Source organism: Sesamum indicum, linkage group LG1 (genome assembly GCF_026168435.1).
Source record: "Sesamum indicum cultivar Baizhima isolate 11 linkage group LG1, ASM2616843v1, whole genome shotgun sequence".
Lineage (NCBI taxonomy): Eukaryota > Viridiplantae > Streptophyta > Magnoliopsida > Lamiales > Pedaliaceae > Sesamum > Sesamum indicum.
In genome coordinates this window covers 13025971-13045460 of record NC_142657.1, presented here as the reverse complement: position 1 = coordinate 13045460, position 19490 = coordinate 13025971, and the positions used below count along the sequence as shown (strand labels likewise).

The following is a 19490-nucleotide window of genomic DNA, read 5'->3' as shown; positions in this document are numbered from 1 at the left end:
AAGGTGTGGAAGTTAATGAACTTCCCCTCCCTTTCCTCACATATGGTTTTCTTGATAGTTTCTAAGAGAGTTGCATTTTGAAAAAATACATCCACATGCTAAGGTAATTTATCAGATGGAGCTTTAAACAAGATTTAAAGTAAATATATGAGAAATCCTGTTAAAATTTGTTCTAACAAGTAGTTCAGAAATCTTGTCAAGTCTGGAGCTGAACATCTTCAGTTCTCAGGTCACACTAACACATTGGTCACCAACACACCCATGCTCTTTCGTGCACCTCATTCTTGGGCTCTCCAGAAGTGACTCAAGAATGAACTGATTTTATTTGGAAGAACGACATAAAGAGAACGGAACAGGAGCTGATGCTCCAAGAACAGCCCATATCGTTTTTGACCTAATCCACAGTACACTATGACCAGACCAACTAGTACGGAACAAAAACACAGGAGAGTAGGAGCTGCAAAACTTTCATCTTCAGCTTCTTGATACTCAAATGTCCGCTGCAAGAAAGTTACCTGATAAAGTTACCTGCCAATTGAAAAATAAATTGTCAGCATCAGTTAAGCTCTTTTCTGTCTATAGAATAAGACAACATTCTCTAGACAAACATAGGCAAGAACCATTCTTGATATCAACCAAACACAGGAGCCAGCTAGCAGGAAAAGATAACAAGATACTTGGTTCACCCTATATTAGACAACAGTCACAGTGCATCATCTGAAATCACTGTTTCCATCAGATAGCATGCACTTCTGATCCTATGCACACTATTAAGTTGGTGCTCCTCCTATTGAACCTACCCCGCAACCTCCACAAACACCCCAACAGAAAGGGAAAAAAAAAGGTTTCGAGGATAAAAGGACAGAAAAGTTAAGTAAAACCCGCTTAAAATGGATCTGTAAAATAATTCCAACAGACGAAAAAAGAGCTTCCTGGTTGCCCTATTCTTGCACGTACCTTCTCTCCTAGCTTGAATGGAGGAAGACCCTTATAAGGGCATGTACTGCACCGGAAAGCATCACCAAGACCACACTGCACAAACAGCATTAATATGCTAAATTACAAGAAACTAAGAGCAGAGTTTTAAAAAGATGCTGAAAAGACCATAAAGAATGTAAGGGTGTAAAATAACTAGCAGTGAACCTCAGTCAGCATATTAACAAGTCGAGATTTCATGATATTTTGTATACGGCTACATAACAAGAACTAATTATAAAATTATATTACATGCATTGATTAGAAACAATGAAGTATTCAGGCAGTGTGTAGGAACTAATACTGATCGAAGTCCAAGCACACACAATAAAGCCAATAAGTAAAGGAAGTGCCATATAGATTTCCAACGGAAGCTTGAAGGATCCACAGATTTATTACAACAAAATTCCTACACCTTCAGAGGGCAGTTGACCATCATAAACACTATTAGAAAGATCATTGTTCGTTTCTTACTGTTTGATTGTCTTTTTGGAATAGAAAACTAATGATAATACATGTTATGGTGATAAATCAGGATATAACTTAGAGCTAATCCAAACAAACATATGTATATGCAAATTGTAGGTTGTAAAGGCACCTAAACCCGGGCTTAAAAAGAAAGGAGTAAAGAGCTTGCAGCACACACCATTTGGTATGATCAAAATTCAAAAGGACCAAATTGCCACTTGCCAGGATGTTTGGCATTTCTAAACCCAACCAATGAAATTAGCATTATCGTGTAACTAGACATACATTTCCACAAGCAGATTGAGGATTGTTGAGCTGATCCATAGTAATTCCAAGCTTCTCGACTTTCTCCTCTGCTTCAGCCCTTCCACAAGTGCAATTTTTACAAGCTTTTCTTGTGCTCCCAACTTCACAATCACCTATGGCAAAAGCATATTTCCAACTTTGTATTGTAAGACTACCAATTATTCATGAACAAACAACAAATGATGAACGAACACTAACTAGGTGGCAGTTGCGGCTTCTTCAGATCTTCCTCCGTCAAGAGGCTATCCTCGTCAATCAAATCAGCATCATCATCAACCTGAACTTTAGGCAGGACTTGCGACGTTTTTTTAATTGAAAAGGATGAACCAATCTTCCACGAAGGCTTCTTTCCTGTTACCTGTCCGTACAAGATCATAAAATCAACATTGAGGTTCAACGTATGAATTAGCATATCATAGCAAAATTCCATAAATATTACTAGATTCATAAGCATAAACTAGATTAAAAGATAAGTTTGAAATAATACAAATTAATGGAACATGTTTTCATGAATGGAACCAAATCCATTTGACAAATAAAGAAATGCATAATCTAGACTACTTAATATCTTGCCATAAACTTAAAAAAACGAGATGATGATGTCAACAGACACCCCATGTGTGCATCCCAAACATATTAAAACATCATTAGCATGAACCACTAGTAAAAGTTCAAATTCACAAGTGCTACACTTCTGCATCCTGCTAATTGTAACCTTCAGGTGCTGAAATCGATTGTCCACATATAAATTGAGAATGTTATATTCATAAGAAGAGCATGTTATATCAACAAACACAAAGGACAAAATTTTCAAAAGAATCACGGGAGAGACGCACCCCAACAGACTTGTTACCAGAAGATTGTATGTCCAGAAATCCAGCCAGCAGTAACTTACGCTCAAGAGAAGAGTTTGCCTGCGATAGAACCCAAACACTTTTAACTTATATGCTTGACGTAGAAGAAGACTTACAGAAATGATAATGGAAAAACAAATTACCATTTGCACCTCCGACTGAGAAGTCAAATAAAGAAGGATTCTTCCACCAGGCTTTAACACTCTGGAGAGGTTGGCAAGCAATTGATCGCTGGGAAACTCCAATGACTTACAGAGGGAAACAACATCATCAATAGATGAAGATTCCACTGACAATAGACCTGCCATAAGACATCAAATATGCAAACACATAGATCAATAGCCCTGTCAAAAAGGTAATCAACTTTCAATTCATTGAAAAACAACGAGATTTCTCTTTTGAGAGATTTCAATGTCAAATATTGAAATTTATGCAACAAAGCCTTTATATTCGGAAACTTAAAATGCCTGAAAATGATAATAAAATGATATGTAATTTAGACATGAACTTTAATGAACTTCAGATAACAATCTATCTACATACAGCTGCAGGAGATATATATGTGTGTGTGTGTGTGAAGTTACCACCAATCATTCCAACAGAACTTACTTTACATTCAATCTACTAACAGCAAAAATTTGTCTTGTTTTAACCAAATTGGATAAATATGCTATAACATAAAGCAGTGTTTGTGGCAGTGATAAGCAACTTTATCACTGTAATTTCGATTCATATCATATTGAGAAAAATTAAAAAGAAAAAAATACAAACACAATATTGACAAATTACTTCAGTGCAGAGTAATTACTGCATAGTAGAAGAAAAGAGACAAGTATTTACTGTCCAAAGAAGCTTGCGTAATAATCAGAGGATCAATCTGTTCAACTCCCTCCCTCACCACCTTCACTGCATCAAAAACTGCACTCACAGATACGGCTACCTGATCCGTGACCACCAATAATCTCTCCTGCTCCATTTCAGTTCCCTACCAAAAATGCACAAAAAGAAGAGAGGATAAGAAAAAACTGCATTTGCCAGCAGAAAACCCTCCCGCCTGAAAATTCAGCAACATATTCCAACAGATATTTTTACGATTACTTCAAAAAAAAGGGGGGGGGGGGGGGGGGGGGCAATACAGCGAAACACGCGCAGTCTATAAAAAAAATTGCAAACCCTAACCCTAAGAAACTATTTAGGGCTCTTTCCACCGTTCATCATTCAGACAACCCAAGGCCTCTATAGTTAAGAAGGCATGAAATACGCCAAATCCCACTGAACAGTTTGTCCCAAACAACAAACAGAAGAGCAGTATCCTCAATGGGCACGGCGGCTTACCGCAGAGGAAACAAACCTCGAATTAAAAAAGCAACCCACGGCCGGCGATCGGCGGAAATCGGGAACAGGTTTCTGTTAATTTTCAGAAGACGACTCAATTTTCGCTGGGCAAATGAAGTTGCTAATGCAATTTAATGGGTTTCGAGTTCGGGTTTTGGATCTACTCGCCGACTTACTATTCTGATTTTCGACTAAAATAACAAACACTTTCAGCCATAACAATCAATATAAAACGCGTATAAACACAGTTTTTGAGTAGAATCCATCAATTCAAGTTATTGGATGAGAGATATTACCATTACAGAATTCGAATCCACAATCAAACTGATTTCGCTTAAACCCTAGCGCACAATCCTGTGGATTATGTTTCCTCCGTGTTTCTAAACTAGATTTTGCAAAGGGTTATTATTTCACCAAATAAATTACAATAATTTATGTTGTTATACCTAAGCAAAGTTTATTTTAAATTTATTTATAGAATTTCAACTTTACCCCAATCATTAAATCAAGACATCGTTGAACTATAAAAAATTATATATCAATTTATAAATGATTCAGATCAAATAGAACACATTAATTATTCATATTTAATTGAATCATTGAGCTTAAAAAAATATATTTGAATTTGATTTAATTATTAATATAATCGAATTCAAATAAATTTTAATTAAGAATTATAACTATTTAATATTTTTTAATTATTTAATGATTTATATTATTCGAATCAAAAAATTCAAAAAAAATGATTCGAATTTAATTTTTAAAATTTAACAAATCAAATTTAAATCAGGATTTTAAATAGGAGTGGTCCAAGTATTGATATATGAACATACTCTAAATTTTTATTTTATTATTTACTTAAATAATAAATAAATAAAAATAAAATGAATAATGGTTTAAATTCATAAAATGAACAATGTGCATAATAAATAATAAGTTATTATAAAATCAATTAAGATATATTATTATTATTTTGTGTAAAACTGAGTATCCTAAGGGCATTTTAATCGATGAATATTTTGTGATTCAAAGATGATTTTTTTAATTTATCACATTTAGAAAATAACTAGTTATTAACGGAAGGCCGCATACTTTTTATCTATCACACAATTACTAGACAATATTTTTACTTTTATTTTGGTCTCTATCACCCTATATATATATATATAAAGTTTTCATTATTTTTAATATTTTAATAATATATATATATATATGACAAATGCTTGTATAATATTAAATATGAAATAAAATATATTATACTTTGAGAATAAATAATTTTTATTGACAAAAGTCGAATATAAATATTAAACAAAAATTATATAATTTTAATGTATGAGGGTGATTTTGATCGAAATATACGACCTCCTCACAACACACCATAAGCTCGCAATATTTCTCTCAAATATCGAAAAGGTCCTTGAGAAGAAATACAATCGTTAGGTTAGTCAGGTGCATTCCGAACTAAAACCCTTCACGCTCAAGTCAATTTCAGTTCTAAATGGAAGATAAGCAACCTCAAGCAATAAATAAGTTAGAAAGCCATAAACTTATCATACCATAAATGCTTTGAGAAAATAGTATTTATAGGCCCAAATGCACTTCATCAAGTGGCCACGTGGCATCATCCTAACGCATTAGAACAAGTCTAAGGGCTTTGTCTGCAGGGTCGTCGGGGCGGGTCAGGTATCACGACCCAACCTAACTGTTATACACAGATCTTGTGGTATTTTTTATATTTTTACCCTAGGGGAGGACATTTTTGTTGTTTTTTCTTAATAAATGGGTAATATCCAATACTATATTTTTTAATTAATTAAACTTATTTCAGAAATATTTTCTTCCCAAGTACTATGCATATTTTTTTTAACAAACACTATTTATTTTTTATTCTACTACAATTTCTAGTTTTTTTACAACCCGATTCATCTAAAAGTACGAATTTTCGCAAACGCCCCCTAAATTAAGTTGATTTCAACAAAAAATTATAAGAAGCTCCCAACCAACTTTTACAATTTAATAATATTAAAATATTTTTTCGAACACCATAACCGCATCTTATTCTTACTTTTCTTTTCAAATACAAAATTATATGACACTTATTCTCTGCACGAAAGCATAATCGACTTAAAATACTCCAAGCAATCCCAACAGAAAAACGTGTTTTTAATGTTCATCTTGCTTTCATTTAGTTTAGCGTTTCATATTCAAGTCCCCAATTATCAGCTTCTCTGGAGTTTAAACAGCATCCATCCATGGCGATGGCCACTCTAACCACACCAAAACCCTGAGCACTGACTAGTCTTTCTTTGTACTCTCTCAGTTTTCTAATTGAAAGGGAAGATGGGGAAGAAGCGGTCGGCGGCAAACCCTAATTCCGGGAACGAGGAGCTGCACGCGGCGGCTCGATCGGGGGACATGAAGGTGGTTCAGGCGATATGCAGCGCCAATCCGCTTGCCGTCAACTCACGTGATAGGCACTCCCGTACTCCGTATCCTTTCTCTGTTTATTTCATTTTTGTTGTTTTAACGTTTTCCCCTCACTTCTCCAGTATGAATTTTGCTATTACTTAATTTTATAGTTTTGATTTCGTATTGTGGGAGCTTGCTCTTAGTTTTCTGAGTTAGGATTTCCCTCTAATTATGATGCGTTAGGTAGTTTGAAGCTAGTGGAAATTAACTGAAATTCATGGGTTGGGAGTTTTGAAATTTGAATTAGTCAGTATAAGTGCACTTTTGTTAGGGATTTTGATTGGCTGAAATACTGCACTTAGTTTGTTTGTGGCGATTTGAACGAGTAAAAGAGTACATACGTTATCAATTTGCTAGTTGATTTATTTGTTCTGTGAATTTTGCCTGAGCCGCTCAACTAGTACAAAAGATTATATTTGTACTTCCTTAGAGTCTTAGACTTAATGTTGATGCTGAGGAAATAAATTATGAAGTAAAAATTGGTAAAATATACCAAATGACATAAATAAGACACCACATGCCCTATATGATAATGATACCGATCTAGTATAGGAAATGCTCCTATCATTTAGCTAAAGAACTACTAAAATCATCCATGTATACTGGCTTAAAATTATTATCCTGGCTTCCGTATATAATTCCTTTGACAATTTAAACCCATTTATGCATGTTCTAAAGCATCATTTATTACCACCATTGGAGATAATTCTTAATCAATTTGGTTTCATAATAGTTCATAGTGTATTTCAACCTGATGTTAATATTCATTATACTGAATGCCATTTTGTGCCCCTGAATTCTGAATGCAGTTTAGTATTGATGTTTTATCTTATTAGTATCATGTCAGCATAATGACTGGCAACTGAGTATGACCTTACCTCGAGTGTATTGCACTTGCTGAAGTGGACAGCTGAAGTTTGAGTTTCAAGCAATAAAAGGGTTAGGTGTAAGTTCTGAGAGACTTGCGAAAATTTTATGCTAGTTTCTAAACTTTTGTGTGGGCACTTTGTCGTGGAAGCTGTATAGGCATCAGTTGAATCTTGTTTAGCTAAGTTTACAACTTAGGCAGGACTTTCTGAGTTCGGGATTAAATTTTATGGTTAAAAGAAATGAACGGAAATATATGTTAAAAGTTCGTTTCTCTTTAGAGTAACAAAGTAAAATAGAATACACTAGCATCCGTGCTTGTTATTAAATTTCTGTTGATGATGTTACTTGACATCAGGGTATTTTGATAGTTGATACAGCACTTTTTTGTAATATGTTCTTTCCTCAAGTGATGTTGAACCATAGACTACATCTAGCAGCTTGGTCAGGGCATTCTGAAGTTGTAAATTATCTCTGTAAGAACAAGGCTGATGTTGGTGCTGCTGCCATGGATGACATGGGTGCAATTCACTTTGCCGCTCAAAAGGGTCATCTCGAGGTTGTTAAGACTCTCGTGGCATCTGCTGCCTCTGTCAAGTCTTCTAACCGGAAGGGCATGACTGCTCTTCACTATGCTGCTCAAGGATCTAACCTAGAACTCGTCAAGTATTTGCTGAAGAAAGGTGCAAACAGAGATTTAAAAAACAAGGCTGGAAACACTGCTGTCGATCTTGCAAGCAGTGAAGAAATTCGCAAAATCTTGATCGAATATGAATCTTCATCTGGCAAAGTGGCTTTAAATGGTAAACAAAAAGGTGAAAATGCTGAAACAGAAATATCATCTCAGGAAAAAGTGGAGGGGTCCAATAGCAATGCTGATTTGCATGGAGGTGAAACTGCTGAAGAAGGTAAAGATGGAATCCTAAAGAGGAAAGGCGAAGAGGAAACCAAAGAAATCCAAACAGTAGCGAAGAAGTCCAAGGTTGCTCTTAATCATCTCCTAGCTGCAGATGACACACAGGAAGAAGAAGAAGAATAGTAGACGTTGTACCGGGAAGAATGGCTTCATGGCGCAAGTTCCTCAACAACTGGTAATTATGATGTCATTTTGGTGGTGGGTTGTAGAGCTAACATGTTTAATCTTGAAGCATTTGCGTTTTAACATTACGATGTATTTCAAAAAACATCAAGCTCAGAATGTGTACCCTAGTCAGCATGTAGTGAGAACATTCAAATTAAGTCATTACAAATTCCAGTTGAAATGTTAACTGCCAGACATTGTTTGGCTCGACTTTCGTTCAAGATCTTCCTCGAGTATCAGGTACATAACAATGGTGATGATACGGCAAAATAGCAGAACTAGTTCCATAATTTAGGGCTATTTCATGCTTAACTTCACGTTTTTTGAGATTTTAAAATTAGTCCCAAAATTTGAGATTTTTTTCACGCTCTTATAATGAAGTGTTGAAGTGTCTTGACGTTACAGAAATAATTCCAGGCGAAGCAATTGATGAATATTTTGTCATTTATAAATTGATTTCATTTATTTCTTTTTATTCTCTTAATCTTTATTTATTTTATGATAGCTTGAACAAAAGCAAAGAATGACATATTGGTGAAATATAGGAGCAACCTTTATTTTTGCTCCGTGTCTCGTTGAATTTCCCACCAGCTGTAGGGTACTTAACGTCTATTAGTGGTGAGGTGTTTTTTGCTACATATTGAGCTTAATTTTGCAATTTTTAATGAAATATGAGATTAATTTTAAAATCTCAAAAGACATGGGGTTAAGTTCAAAATTACCCTAAATTATGGGACCAAATTTGCAAATTTTGCCTAAAAATAGAGTCGCCTCAAAAGTTTTAGGAGAATTCAATCTGACTCCAAAAGTTGCCTTGCCACCAAAAGGAAATTACTGCTGTAAACCTCCAAACTGGAACGTGCTCTTAATTCTGGACATAACTCCATTGTCTAACATGGTAATCTTAACTCTGGATAATACAAATTAAGATTGATTGTATATCTATTTTTGGAACAACTCTATTTGTACAAGTGTTATGAATAATTACATTTACACCCTTTAATCTATAATTTATTTACACAAATTATTTATATCTCTTTAATAATTACACATACACCCATCAAATATCAAATCACTTACACAAACCACTTCTTTTTTGAAAAATTACAAACACATTCTTTAAAAATATTAACATCATTACAAAAATTACAAACACATTTTTTAGCTGTAAGGATAATTTTCATAATTATACAAAAAGGAAGGATGGGTTATGTAAATAAAGCATAAATTAGGGTTGTAAATATAATTAACCCTAGTAACTAACATGATTAGAAAGTTGAAACATTTTTCTAATTTGACTCAACATTCCTGTCTATTTGTTTACTCTCCCTTTTGGTGTACATCAATTAACATCACTGTGATTCCGTTTAGTTCAACTTTTTTCCTCTGAAATATGAAGAGAAAAATAAAGATATGAAATTGATTTGTAGAATTTTTAGTATGTTTAATTTTATATTTTGTATTCATGTAATGCCAAAAAATAACTAAAAACACAGTGCTATTTGGAAGGAAATATTTCAAAAAAAAATTCAAAAACAAGAAACAAAACGAATATAAACAAGAGTTGCACGGTTCTTGATCTATAATTGCACGGCAAATTAATCAGCCAAACACTGTCTCATTTAAAAGTTTGTCTGGGAGGAAAAATCAAGCTCTGAAAATCTAATTAGGAGATCCGTTATTCCTATTTTCACGTATCGTCATATAGATTCAGTTCAAGGAGTAAGGTGAAGAAGAATCGTATTTTCGCTTCCAATTTCACCGTTGCAATTATTTCTAATTGCATTTTTTAAAACAGAAATAAGTCATAAAAATAGAGGAGGTTTAAAAAAAAATGTGAGATGGAATTAGTAGAGGAGCACCACCACCGTGGAAGGCGCTCATCTGTGGATCCATCTCGGCGGTTGTCTGGCCGCCGCCGACTCTGGTTCAGCTTTCCATTTCTGCACTCTCGATCAAAGGCTATTCCATGTTTATTCTTCAGGGAAGAAAATTGGAATAGCCTTTTCATACGCAGTGCAATCACAACAACTGAAAGTGATAAACATCAATCAAAAAGGGAGAAAATACAGAAAGAAGGGGTGATTTTCGCCATGTTCTTCAGTTAACTAATCGAATGAAACCCAGCAAGATTGAGAAAGAGACGTCGGGCTCGCAGCCGAAACCCTAGACTAGACTGATAATGAAGCTATGGAAGGTTGGGAACTGGAGGTGGTATAAATAGGCTTGGAGTTGGCTGGTGGGTGGGCCTCTTAAGTGGATTTGGGCTGACCCTTGGGCTTCTGAAGCCCATATCCAACTCAGAATGATAAAAGTAGAAGTGGCAACTGGTCAATTCGATTTGCATGCTTTGAGAGAAAGATCGATTTAAAACTCGACTCGAGTTTGAGTTTTTCGAGCTCAGAATCAAGCCGGCTCGAACTCAAACTTCTAACAGTTTGAATTTGAGCCGTAATTTTTTGTTTGAGAGTTTTTTTCTCTTGTTTTGTTGGTTTTTTAAATAATTTTTATATATTTATGTAAACATTAAATGCTATATAAAATTTCACCATGTAGTATAATTATTAATCAATGTTTTATATTTTATTTTTTGATAATAATAAAATATAGTATAATTTATTTATATTATTTAACCCATGTATAATTTTTTTTTAATTATGAGTATACCTTACTTAATTATATGAAATAGACACAAAAATAACTTATTATAATTGAGATTTTTAAATAACTTTTATTAATATTGATGTGAACTAATAGAATATTATTTATAAAAGTGATGGTGATTTGGGCCGATTGGAGTTTCATGACTTCATCTGTGCTTAGTGGGCCCACTTCATTTTGGGCTGTGAATTTGCAACTGATCCATTTTATAAACACTTTTAGTACTTTATCCATCTAAAGCCTCATCCATCCCTCTCTCTCTCTCTCTCTCTTCTCTCTCTTTCTCTCTCACTCGCACACGCGCGCGCGCACTCAGATATTTCTCAGTTTATCCGGCGTCTTCCGATGGACTCTCTCACCCTCTCCACGCCGCTCAGCCACCACTCTCTACCCGTTTTCCGCCGCCCCTTCAACCTCCAACCTCCAAGACTCACTGCCCTGTTCCGCCGCTCTTCCAAACTGGTCAACCAACCCCTCAAATGCTCCCTCACTTCCTTCCACCACCAAACTCTGACCTCCTCCCCGTGGCCGGAATCCCTCCTGCTCCAGATTTCCTCCTCGGCACCGCAGACTCCCGCCACCGCCATGCGTGGCGCTGAGGCGGATGCAATGGGATTGCTGCTCAAGGAGAGGATTGTGTTCTTGGGGAACAACATTGATGATTTTGTTGCCGACGCTATTATCAGTCAGCTGCTTTTGTTGGATGCCCAGGATCCCACCAAGGACATTAGGCTCTTCATCAATTCTCCTGGTGGCTCACTCAGGTGTGTGTTTATGTCCATGTGAATTGATTTAAGGTAGTTGGGGGTTTGAATCTTTTAAGTATATTCTCAGTTTCAGGGCTGAAAATTTTGTTTATAGTGATTGTTGTTCGTTGCAGTATGGTGAATAAGTAGCTTTAACTGGGATTGCTCGAAATTTGGTAGTAATTTTCTGTGTAAATTTCGGTATCCTAAATATTGTTCTTATGTATAACTATATGGACTAGGATTTTGCCTTATTAAAGACGTTAATTGAGAGTATGAAGTTGGGAGCTAGATTTTGACAATGTGAAAGTATATGTTTATACGTTACGGTTCTGTTAGCATCGGGGCCCTTTTGACATAGACTGCTAAAGGATGGCACTATATGATGTCAAATGTGCAAGATTCTCAGGTGCCAAGATTGAAGGAAGTATAAAATAGGCTTTTTTGGGACATCCTTCGGCCAATTATCTTCTTTACTAATGATTGTGGAAGCAAAGAATTTGGCGGACATGAGAGTTATGGTCTTATTATTTCACTACTTTTTCTTCCCTCTTGATAAGCGACAAGATTTATGTTATGTTTTTTGATATGGAGGTAAAGGTTCTTGCATCCAATCAGGTACTGAAATCTGATGCTGCAGCTTTGTATCTTGTTGTTCATTATTGCTTCCGATACATTTTTGACTAATTAGAGTTGTTTAGCTAGGGAACTGGGTAGAAGTATAGTCATCAGATAAGTTGAGTAGAGTTCAGTATATGTGGCTTCTCTTTAACCATATATTTTTGGAATTTGCTGTAAGTTGAATATGAGTGAGTTCTAAAAGAGGTGGTAAATGCTGAGTCAAGTCTTGTCTTGCGTAGGATAATCTGCTTCACTTCTGATATGTTATAACCAGTCCTCATCACTTTACTGCTAATTCAATAGTTCAAATTTCATGAACCCTTCATTTTCTTTGTGACTTGAGTAATACTAATCTTTATGGTATGTCAGTGCTACAATGGCCATCTTTGATGTTGTACGACTAGTCAGAGCTGATGTCTCCACGGTTGCACTTGGAATTGCCGCATCGACAGCTTCCATCATCCTTGGTGGTGGCACTAAAGGCAAGCGATTTGCAATGCCTAATACACGGATTATGATACACCAACCTCTTGGGGGTGCTAGTGGGCAAGCAATAGACGTGGAAATTCAAGCGCGAGAAGTCATGCATAACAAGAACAATGTCACACGAATTATATCTGATTTCACTGGTCGATCATTTGAACAAGTTGAGAAAGATATTGATAGAGATCGTTACATGTCCCCTATTGAAGCAGTTGAATATGGCATAATCGATGGAGTAATTGATAGAGACAGCATCATCCCACTTGTCCCTGTTCCTGAAAGAGTTAAATCCTCTACCTTCAATTATGAGGAGGTCAGCAAAGATCCAAAAAAGTTTTTGAGACCAGACATTCCTGATGATGAGATATACTAGTTGTTGAGGTTATCACAGGTATGCTATCTTTCAAGGTCCTCTTTTATTTAGCTTCCTTTGATTGCTGCAGAAGACACCTCAGATATCAGATCAGACCCTGATTAAATATTAGTTAAAGAATTACAACAAGTTGAGGAATGAGCATATCAATAGTTAATATTCCTGCAGTATCACTTACCATTCATTAGCAAATGTGATTCAAACAATGAAAACCTGCTTTAGAAGTCTATGTTTAGCATGAAAAGAGCACAGAAAGAAGTGCATACATCATTCGCTGCATTCATGTGGCCATTAAATTTTGTTGCTACTGCTGCTTGCTATACTGCTATCTTTGTCGTATTTCTTTCTCTTATACAACTCCACACATTTCCTGGAGCAGGCATTACGGATATGTTTTCAGGTGAAGAGTACACATCATGCAATCACCGCCGTTCAGATAAACTTGATTATGTCAGGAAATCTTCCAAGTTTTTACCATTTTCATTTGCTGTAATAGAGGGGACTTCCATATTCCAGTTGTGGCCAGAACATCACTGCAAAATTCGAATGAAGTACCATTCCAAGATTTCAAGATCCTATTTTTTTCTCCTCTCGTAATGTAAGGGGATTCAGTTTAAGCAAAGGGATCCCAGTGTGCAATTCATCACTACATACTCTGTTATTTGGCTGCTATTGCATTGATTTTACAATTACAACAGCTAGGCCAGATCCTGTTGGTAATATTTATCAGTAACTCTACTTCACAAAATTGTAGTGTGCTATAAGGCTAGAATCTTGAGTTGGATCCCATGAGATTGTGTTAAGATGTTGATTGTGATTGTGATGAAGGAAGAAAACAGGGGGAAGAACTACTTATGATCTTTAAAACTATGTTTGATCCATGAGTTTTTGTGAGGTCTATACAGAAAATAAAACAAAAGAACTTTATCCTATAAATTCTTTGTTTCCAACCACTGTCATAACACATAATATTAATAATAGTTGAGGAAGTAATCTTTGAAATTCTTAGAACACAATCAATATACACTATATCAATTTATTTTGTTGTGATATGAGTCAGACTGACTATCATAGATCTATATAAATATAAAAAGTAAAATAGTTTTCACCCATAAATGATAATTTATGATGTTATTATATTAATTGTTTTATTATATCGATAATATTTTTAAGTTAATTTTTCTTTAAAATATGATATTTTAATTTTTTATAATAAATTTTAAACTATAAAAAAATATTTATTACAAAAAAATGAACAGGACTAGTATAAATAGATATATGTATATATAAGCTATTTACCACTTTACTAGAAATGCAATTGGTAGTCAAAAAAGGTTCTGCTTATAGCTCTTTTTGGAGATTTTTTGCGACTTGTGGCTTAAATAAGTACTTTTCCACACTCTCTCTCACACACAAAACACACGCGAAAAATTAAAATAACGGAAAAGAATTTTCATTTTCTCAGTCCTCATAAAAACACTCCGATCACCGGATGAAATCTCCGGTGACGGAGGCTGGAACGCGGAATTGCTGTAATATTCTTCCAACGGATACCAATCCCCATGGATTCCCCTGAGATCATTAAGGGAGAGCAGAGGAACCGGAAGAAGGAGAAGACTAGTCTTCGTCTCGCTCTTTTTCGTTCCATTTTTGCCGTCGCTTTCTCGCTGTTAATCTTCCTGTTACTTTCTTTTTCTGTACTGTACGTAGCTGTTTTGATCGGGAATTTGGCGATTTGGAGCCCGATCTCTGTTCACTCCCGTTGCAGAATAGTCTCTAGCAGTAAGTTTGATGTTCCACTTGTTTTGTTAATTATTCGCGTTTGTGTTAGATATATATATATATATGTATGTATGTGTTGTACGTATGTACGTACGTCTGTGTGTACATAGAATATGAATGGAAGTCTTCAAAGAAATGAGCAAACTAGCAGCTTATGAAATATTTGTTGAGAAGATACGGAACTTTCTTGCTTCTTGTTGGTTTTCTAACCTATTTTGGCCTGTCCTTAGGGCCTTATTTTTTTGCCCTGTTACGAAGGAGACAATTAAGGGAAATCCTGGTTGTTATCAACTAATTGTGAAGGAAAGAAAATGAGAACTTGAATCTGTGTTTAATGGAGTGAAAATAAAAATGAGAAGTTGGTACTGTATTTGATGGAGTTGGTTAAAAGAATTTAACTGGATGAAAATGAAGGTTAAAGTGTACTGAACATAGCCATGTACTCTCCATTGAAGTAGTTTCCTAACGTGAGCACTCTTCAACTTACTTTTTGCTCCACAAGAGCAGTTAGTGAACATTCTGATCTGGCTTGTTTTGTGCTAGAAGAATATAGGCAACTGAAGGTAGAATGAATCTTGAGAGCTGTTAGTAGAGGTGATGATCCAAAAACAAAATTCAGCATGAGAGTATAGCTACTCTGGTTTCTTTCTTCAGAACATTTCTTTTTAAAATGCTAATCATGCTTTACATTGTCTTGTACATTATCAGTACCTTAAAAAATGCATTTTCTGATCCATTAATGGTCATTATCCCTGTGAGAAACCCAAACCAGAGATTGTATAACCAGTAGTCTTTGTCCTTCCTCATGCATCAAAATTATGTGGAAGTACCCAGCGTAGAACTTCTGACTCGAAGCATGCTTGGAAGTAAATGACATAGACTTTAAAATTAGGAAGAATATCTTATATACATTTTCATGATATGTTTTTTAATTTCAGTATCTCTTGGAATTAAAGTCAGTTGAGGAACTTCTGTGCTCCTTCCCAGCAGAATATCACCTTTTTGGAATGTTATCTGAGTTTACTTAAAACCTGTTATAGCATAAATATATAGTCCAGAAAAAAAAAAAAAAAAGAAGATGCATACATGCACCTCACTTCCCGGCTCACTGTTGTTAGTGTGTTCGGACTTCTTATCCTCAATCACATAGTACAGTGATCTCGTTCTATTAGGAGATTATTTCAGAAACATGTTTAATGCTAATGAAGTTGATGCTTCTGCAGGTGTTGATCTGAGGTCATCTAAGGTCTGTGAATTGGGTCTGTTAAATTATAAAGCCAAGCATGTATTTTATCCATTCGAACGAAAGAAATATCGGTGCCATTATGATTACTATTGGGCTTCTGTTTTTAAGGTGATTGATTATTTTCAGTTCTTTCATCATGTAATGTTTTTTCCTTTGAAGTTTGAAATTATCTCCAAAATATAGGAACTTGAACAAGAGCTATCTATATGGTATCTATAACATGATTACCTTGTAATTGGTTAACAAATGCACAAACTGAGTGTAAACTATAACAATGTTGGAAATAACTTATACTGCTCTAAGATCTGTCCCATGTGGTAATCTTTTTGGCTCATATTACCTAAAAGATGTTGGTTCCGTTGAGGTATTCAATAATTTCAATGGATTGATAGAAAATCTAGTTTATATTTGAAATTTAAGAAGTTCTATTGTCTAGTTTAACTCAGAATCATAGTGCTTGATATTGTTGATTTTGCGATATTGGACATTTTAGTACTAGGTCCTTGCTAATCTTTGTCAGTTTGTCTGACCAGTAAATTTGGCCACTATGGTTTTTTCAAATTCCAATGTCCTGTTGCAATATCAGCCAACAGTAGATAATTGACTGTAGTCTCATTTATTCAGACCATAACATTTGCATCTGAAAGGAGGCCGATCTTTTGCTTCAGTTAGTATGTAATCTTGACTAGATTCTTCTTAAATTAGTAAAACACAGGGACCATTTTGGTGTAGATAATTTTTCAGTATTACCTATTTGAGTTAGCTTCAAATTCACAAGTGGACAACAATAACAATGATACCCCTGTGGTCATATTCCATGACCTATATGGCTTCAACATGTTTCAGAACAATGTGAAACCACTGAGTATTGACTTTGTTCATGTCATTACACCATGTAGTGACCCACCTGGCAACATTCACGTGGAAACAAGAATCTATTCTTGATTTCTGCATCCTCAACTGGCATCTCAATGGATGCTTTTGTAAGACATTTTCTAATCCATGTTAGACATAAATATTAGTGAGCTTTAAATTTCGGACTGGGTTTTTTTCCTGGGAAAAGTTTGTTACTGGTAATACACTGGAAAATAGCTTTCATGTTTGCCTCGCAGTGGGTGACATGAGAGTCTTTTTTTTCTAGATATTTGTGAAACAAAAGATTCTTTTAAAATGTGAATAATCTGAAACTGTTAAATATTTGCTGCAAGAACTTTTACTCTCAATAATGTTCTTCCTGTCTAATTTTGCACTTCCTGTTTTAACTTTATCTTTTACAATGTCACACACTAAGTTGAACAGTTATTGTATGGTTCTGGTCTAATGGATACAAAAGAGTGCAATTTGTTTTTTCATTTGGTGTGTGTCATTTGTGTCGACATACTCTTTTCTAGCCATTGCAATTGCATATATAATTAGATTTCAATTCACAGGTTGAATACATAGATCATTCAGGACATGCAAGATATGCGTTAGCTGAGGCCCCAAATGAAGCCCTCCCAAACAACTGCAGACCCAGTTTTGGTGCTGCATGGTTGACCAAAGATAAATTTAAGGTTGGTACATTAGATTCAGCCTTAGGCATAAGGATTTAATCTAACATTGCTGGATTTTTAGATTTAACTGTTCATGCCCTTCAGCCTGTGGACTCCGAAAGATATCTGTCACCAACACTCGTGATAGATTTGCAATTCTATCTCGTTGATATGCACTAACGCTCTACTGTGCTTGTTTGTTTAGGTGAATGAAACATATGAGTGCTGGTACACGCTGGGCATTTCTAAAGTGAACATAAATCATGAAGGTTTGTTTAACTGCCAAGCTGAGGACCCTACTACTGCTGAGATGCTTAAACGATATTCCATACTGTAAGTAGTATGAAACAGTTTTGCTTGTTCTCTTCCATTATGCTCGTTAGTATTTTTAAAATTGCAAGCTTTCCATATTTTGGTTGTGTGCCTATGTTTATTTACATATTTGCAGTTGGAAGTCCCCCATGGTCTACTAGAATGATGGAGGAATTCTGTATTAACCATTTATGTCTCCTCCCTGAGGTCTTTCTGGGTCTTCTTAAACGGCATTTTTGTCTTAAGAGCTTTGTTCATCTTCTTACATGCCACGGTTGGAATGAGCTGCTAAATTACTTTAAGTGAAAAGGCTGGAGCAAGAATCTCCAAGTAGTAGAAATAATTGTTAGAATGAACAAAATTTGCAGGTCAAATACAGCATAAATGTTTGTTGTTATTCACAGAAAAATATGTTGCCTAGACCAAAGCTGGCAATCCTCCCAGTTTATATGCATATCTATTCTGTTTTCTATTTCTTAATCTATCCATGCATCAGTCAATTTTCAGTATTACCCTGGAAGTAATTCTTCTATGCAAATGGTGGACTGACAATTAATAGTCAAAGTCATCTTTTATTGTGTCAAAAGACATGCTATAAATTCTTTGAACCTACCAGCATGTCATATTCTCTTTTATATTTATCCACATTCTTTGAAGCAATTTGCTGCTTTGGTTATTCTGACAAGTGATTAAATGTCAAGTAAACTGTTGACTGTGGTTTTCAATTTCTCTTCTTTACATTTCTCCTAGTCTATATAAGTTACTTTTGTCGTGTCAGGTTTACAAGGATATTAAAGCCCTGGTTTTTCAGTTGGGGATCAGTAAATCAGTGGAGATGGGATGTAATAGCTGGACTTATTACTGGCTTCACAACTTCTTTGTTATCCATTACCTTGATTGGACTTCTACGGCCATTGATATCAATTACTCGTCGAATCGTTGCATCTTGGACATCGGCCCCATATCCAAGTACTATTCTACTAAAACGAGCTTGTTTCTTTGCAGTGTATTTCTCCTTTATGAGTTGGGTAACCATTCAGTATGTTAAAAGGCTTGGCCTCTCCTAGACAAGTAGTTATATGCATTAGGATGCACTCGATTTTCCAGCAGTGCCATACACAAGCAGGTAATCTGCATCTCTCTGAAGCATGAAATAATGTAACATTTTTGTATCAGTATGAATAGTTTCATTAGCAAGTGGTCCACTTGTTCAATTTTAGGTGTCTACGAGGACCATATATGTACAGTTACTTGTAAAACTGTTGTCATATAATATAGCGCTGTGGATTCATGAAGCTCATGTTAAAGAACCGTTTCTTCTTTGATAATACATTTTGGTTAGTGATCACTTTGTATTAGGTCTCACTTGCTGGAGTGCA

At 35.3% G+C, this 19490-nt stretch overlaps 4 protein-coding genes and 1 non-coding gene across 7 annotated transcripts; 3 read left to right on the top strand and 2 right to left on the bottom strand.

Moving 5' to 3' along the window:
• Positions 1-122: 122 nt before the first annotated feature.
• LOC105159668 (Cytokine-induced anti-apoptosis inhibitor 1, Fe-S biogenesi) lies at positions 123-4392 on the bottom strand. 3 transcript variants are annotated; one of them, XM_011076810.3, is made up of 8 exons: positions 4235-4392; positions 3444-3588; positions 2747-2904; positions 2586-2663; positions 1948-2107; positions 1729-1862; positions 958-1032; positions 123-528 (listed from the first exon to the last, which is right to left on the bottom strand). In XM_011076810.3, exons 1-8 carry the CDS (start codon positions 4235-4237, stop codon positions 490-492), a joined length of 792 nt encoding a protein of 263 aa, XP_011075112.1. In that variant the 5' UTR covers positions 4238-4392; the 3' UTR covers positions 123-489. The 3 variants fall into 3 exon arrangements, with proteins under 3 accessions (XP_011075112.1, XP_011075131.1, XP_011075122.1); XM_011076829.3 differs by lacking the exon at positions 4235-4392 and adding an exon at positions 3939-4172; XM_011076820.3 differs by lacking the exon at positions 4235-4392 and adding an exon at positions 3955-4171.
• A 1658-nt stretch (positions 4393-6050) lies between these two features.
• Positions 6051-8576, top strand: LOC105159660 (Ankyrin repeat family protein). Its single transcript, XM_011076797.3, has 2 exons — positions 6051-6427; positions 7701-8576. Exons 1-2 carry the CDS (start codon positions 6279-6281, stop codon positions 8311-8313), a joined length of 762 nt encoding a protein of 253 aa, XP_011075099.1. The 5' UTR covers positions 6051-6278; the 3' UTR covers positions 8314-8576.
• Positions 8577-10187: 1611 nt separating this feature from the next.
• LOC148789470 (small nucleolar RNA snoR143) lies at positions 10188-10377 on the bottom strand. Its single transcript, XR_016062644.1, has one exon. It is a non-coding gene; the product is annotated as a small nucleolar RNA snoR143 (small nucleolar RNA).
• An 871-nt stretch (positions 10378-11248) lies between these two features.
• LOC105161847 (ATP-dependent Clp protease proteolytic subunit 4, chloroplastic) lies at positions 11249-13934 on the top strand. Its single transcript, XM_020694751.2, has 3 exons — positions 11249-11780; positions 12753-13257; positions 13619-13934. Exons 1-2 carry the CDS (start codon positions 11362-11364, stop codon positions 13237-13239), a joined length of 906 nt encoding a protein of 301 aa, XP_020550410.2. The 5' UTR covers positions 11249-11361; the 3' UTR covers positions 13240-13257; positions 13619-13934.
• A 675-nt stretch (positions 13935-14609) lies between these two features.
• LOC105159651 (exopolysaccharide production negative regulator) lies at positions 14610-19406 on the top strand. The gene is made up of 5 exons (XM_011076784.3): positions 14610-15021; positions 16245-16375; positions 17698-17820; positions 18005-18132; positions 18890-19406. Exons 1-5 carry the CDS (start codon positions 14802-14804, stop codon positions 19176-19178), a joined length of 891 nt encoding a protein of 296 aa, XP_011075086.1. The 5' UTR covers positions 14610-14801; the 3' UTR covers positions 19179-19406.
• Positions 19407-19490: the final 84 nt, after the last annotated feature.

Excerpts from the sequence above, each read along its gene's own strand:
- LOC105159668 (XM_011076810.3), bottom strand. Across the intron at positions 1,033-1,728 it reads CTCAATCTGCTTGTGGAAAT|TGTGGTCTTGGTGATGCTTT; the intron begins GTATGTCTAGTT and ends CTGTTTGTGCAG. Across the intron at positions 529-957 it reads CATTCAAGCTAGGAGAGAAG|GTAACTTTATCAGGTAACTT; the intron begins GTACGTGCAAGA and ends TTCAATTGGCAG.
- LOC105159660 (XM_011076797.3), top strand. The coding sequence starts at position 6,279 with ATGGGGAAGAAGCGGTCGGCGGCAAACCCTAATTCCGGGAACGAGGAG. Across the intron at positions 6,428-7,700 it reads GATAGGCACTCCCGTACTCC|ACTACATCTAGCAGCTTGGT; the intron begins GTATCCTTTCTC and ends GTTGAACCATAG.
- LOC105161847 (XM_020694751.2), top strand. The coding sequence starts at position 11,362 with ATGGACTCTCTCACCCTCTCCACGCCGCTCAGCCACCACTCTCTACCC. Across the intron at positions 11,781-12,752 it reads TCTCCTGGTGGCTCACTCAG|TGCTACAATGGCCATCTTTG; the intron begins GTGTGTGTTTAT and ends ATGGTATGTCAG.
- LOC105159651 (XM_011076784.3), top strand. The coding sequence starts at position 14,802 with ATGGATTCCCCTGAGATCATTAAGGGAGAGCAGAGGAACCGGAAGAAG. Across the intron at positions 17,821-18,004 it reads TGACCAAAGATAAATTTAAG|GTGAATGAAACATATGAGTG; the intron begins GTTGGTACATTA and ends TTGTTTGTTTAG. Across the intron at positions 18,133-18,889 it reads CTTAAACGATATTCCATACT|GTTTACAAGGATATTAAAGC; the intron begins GTAAGTAGTATG and ends TTGTCGTGTCAG.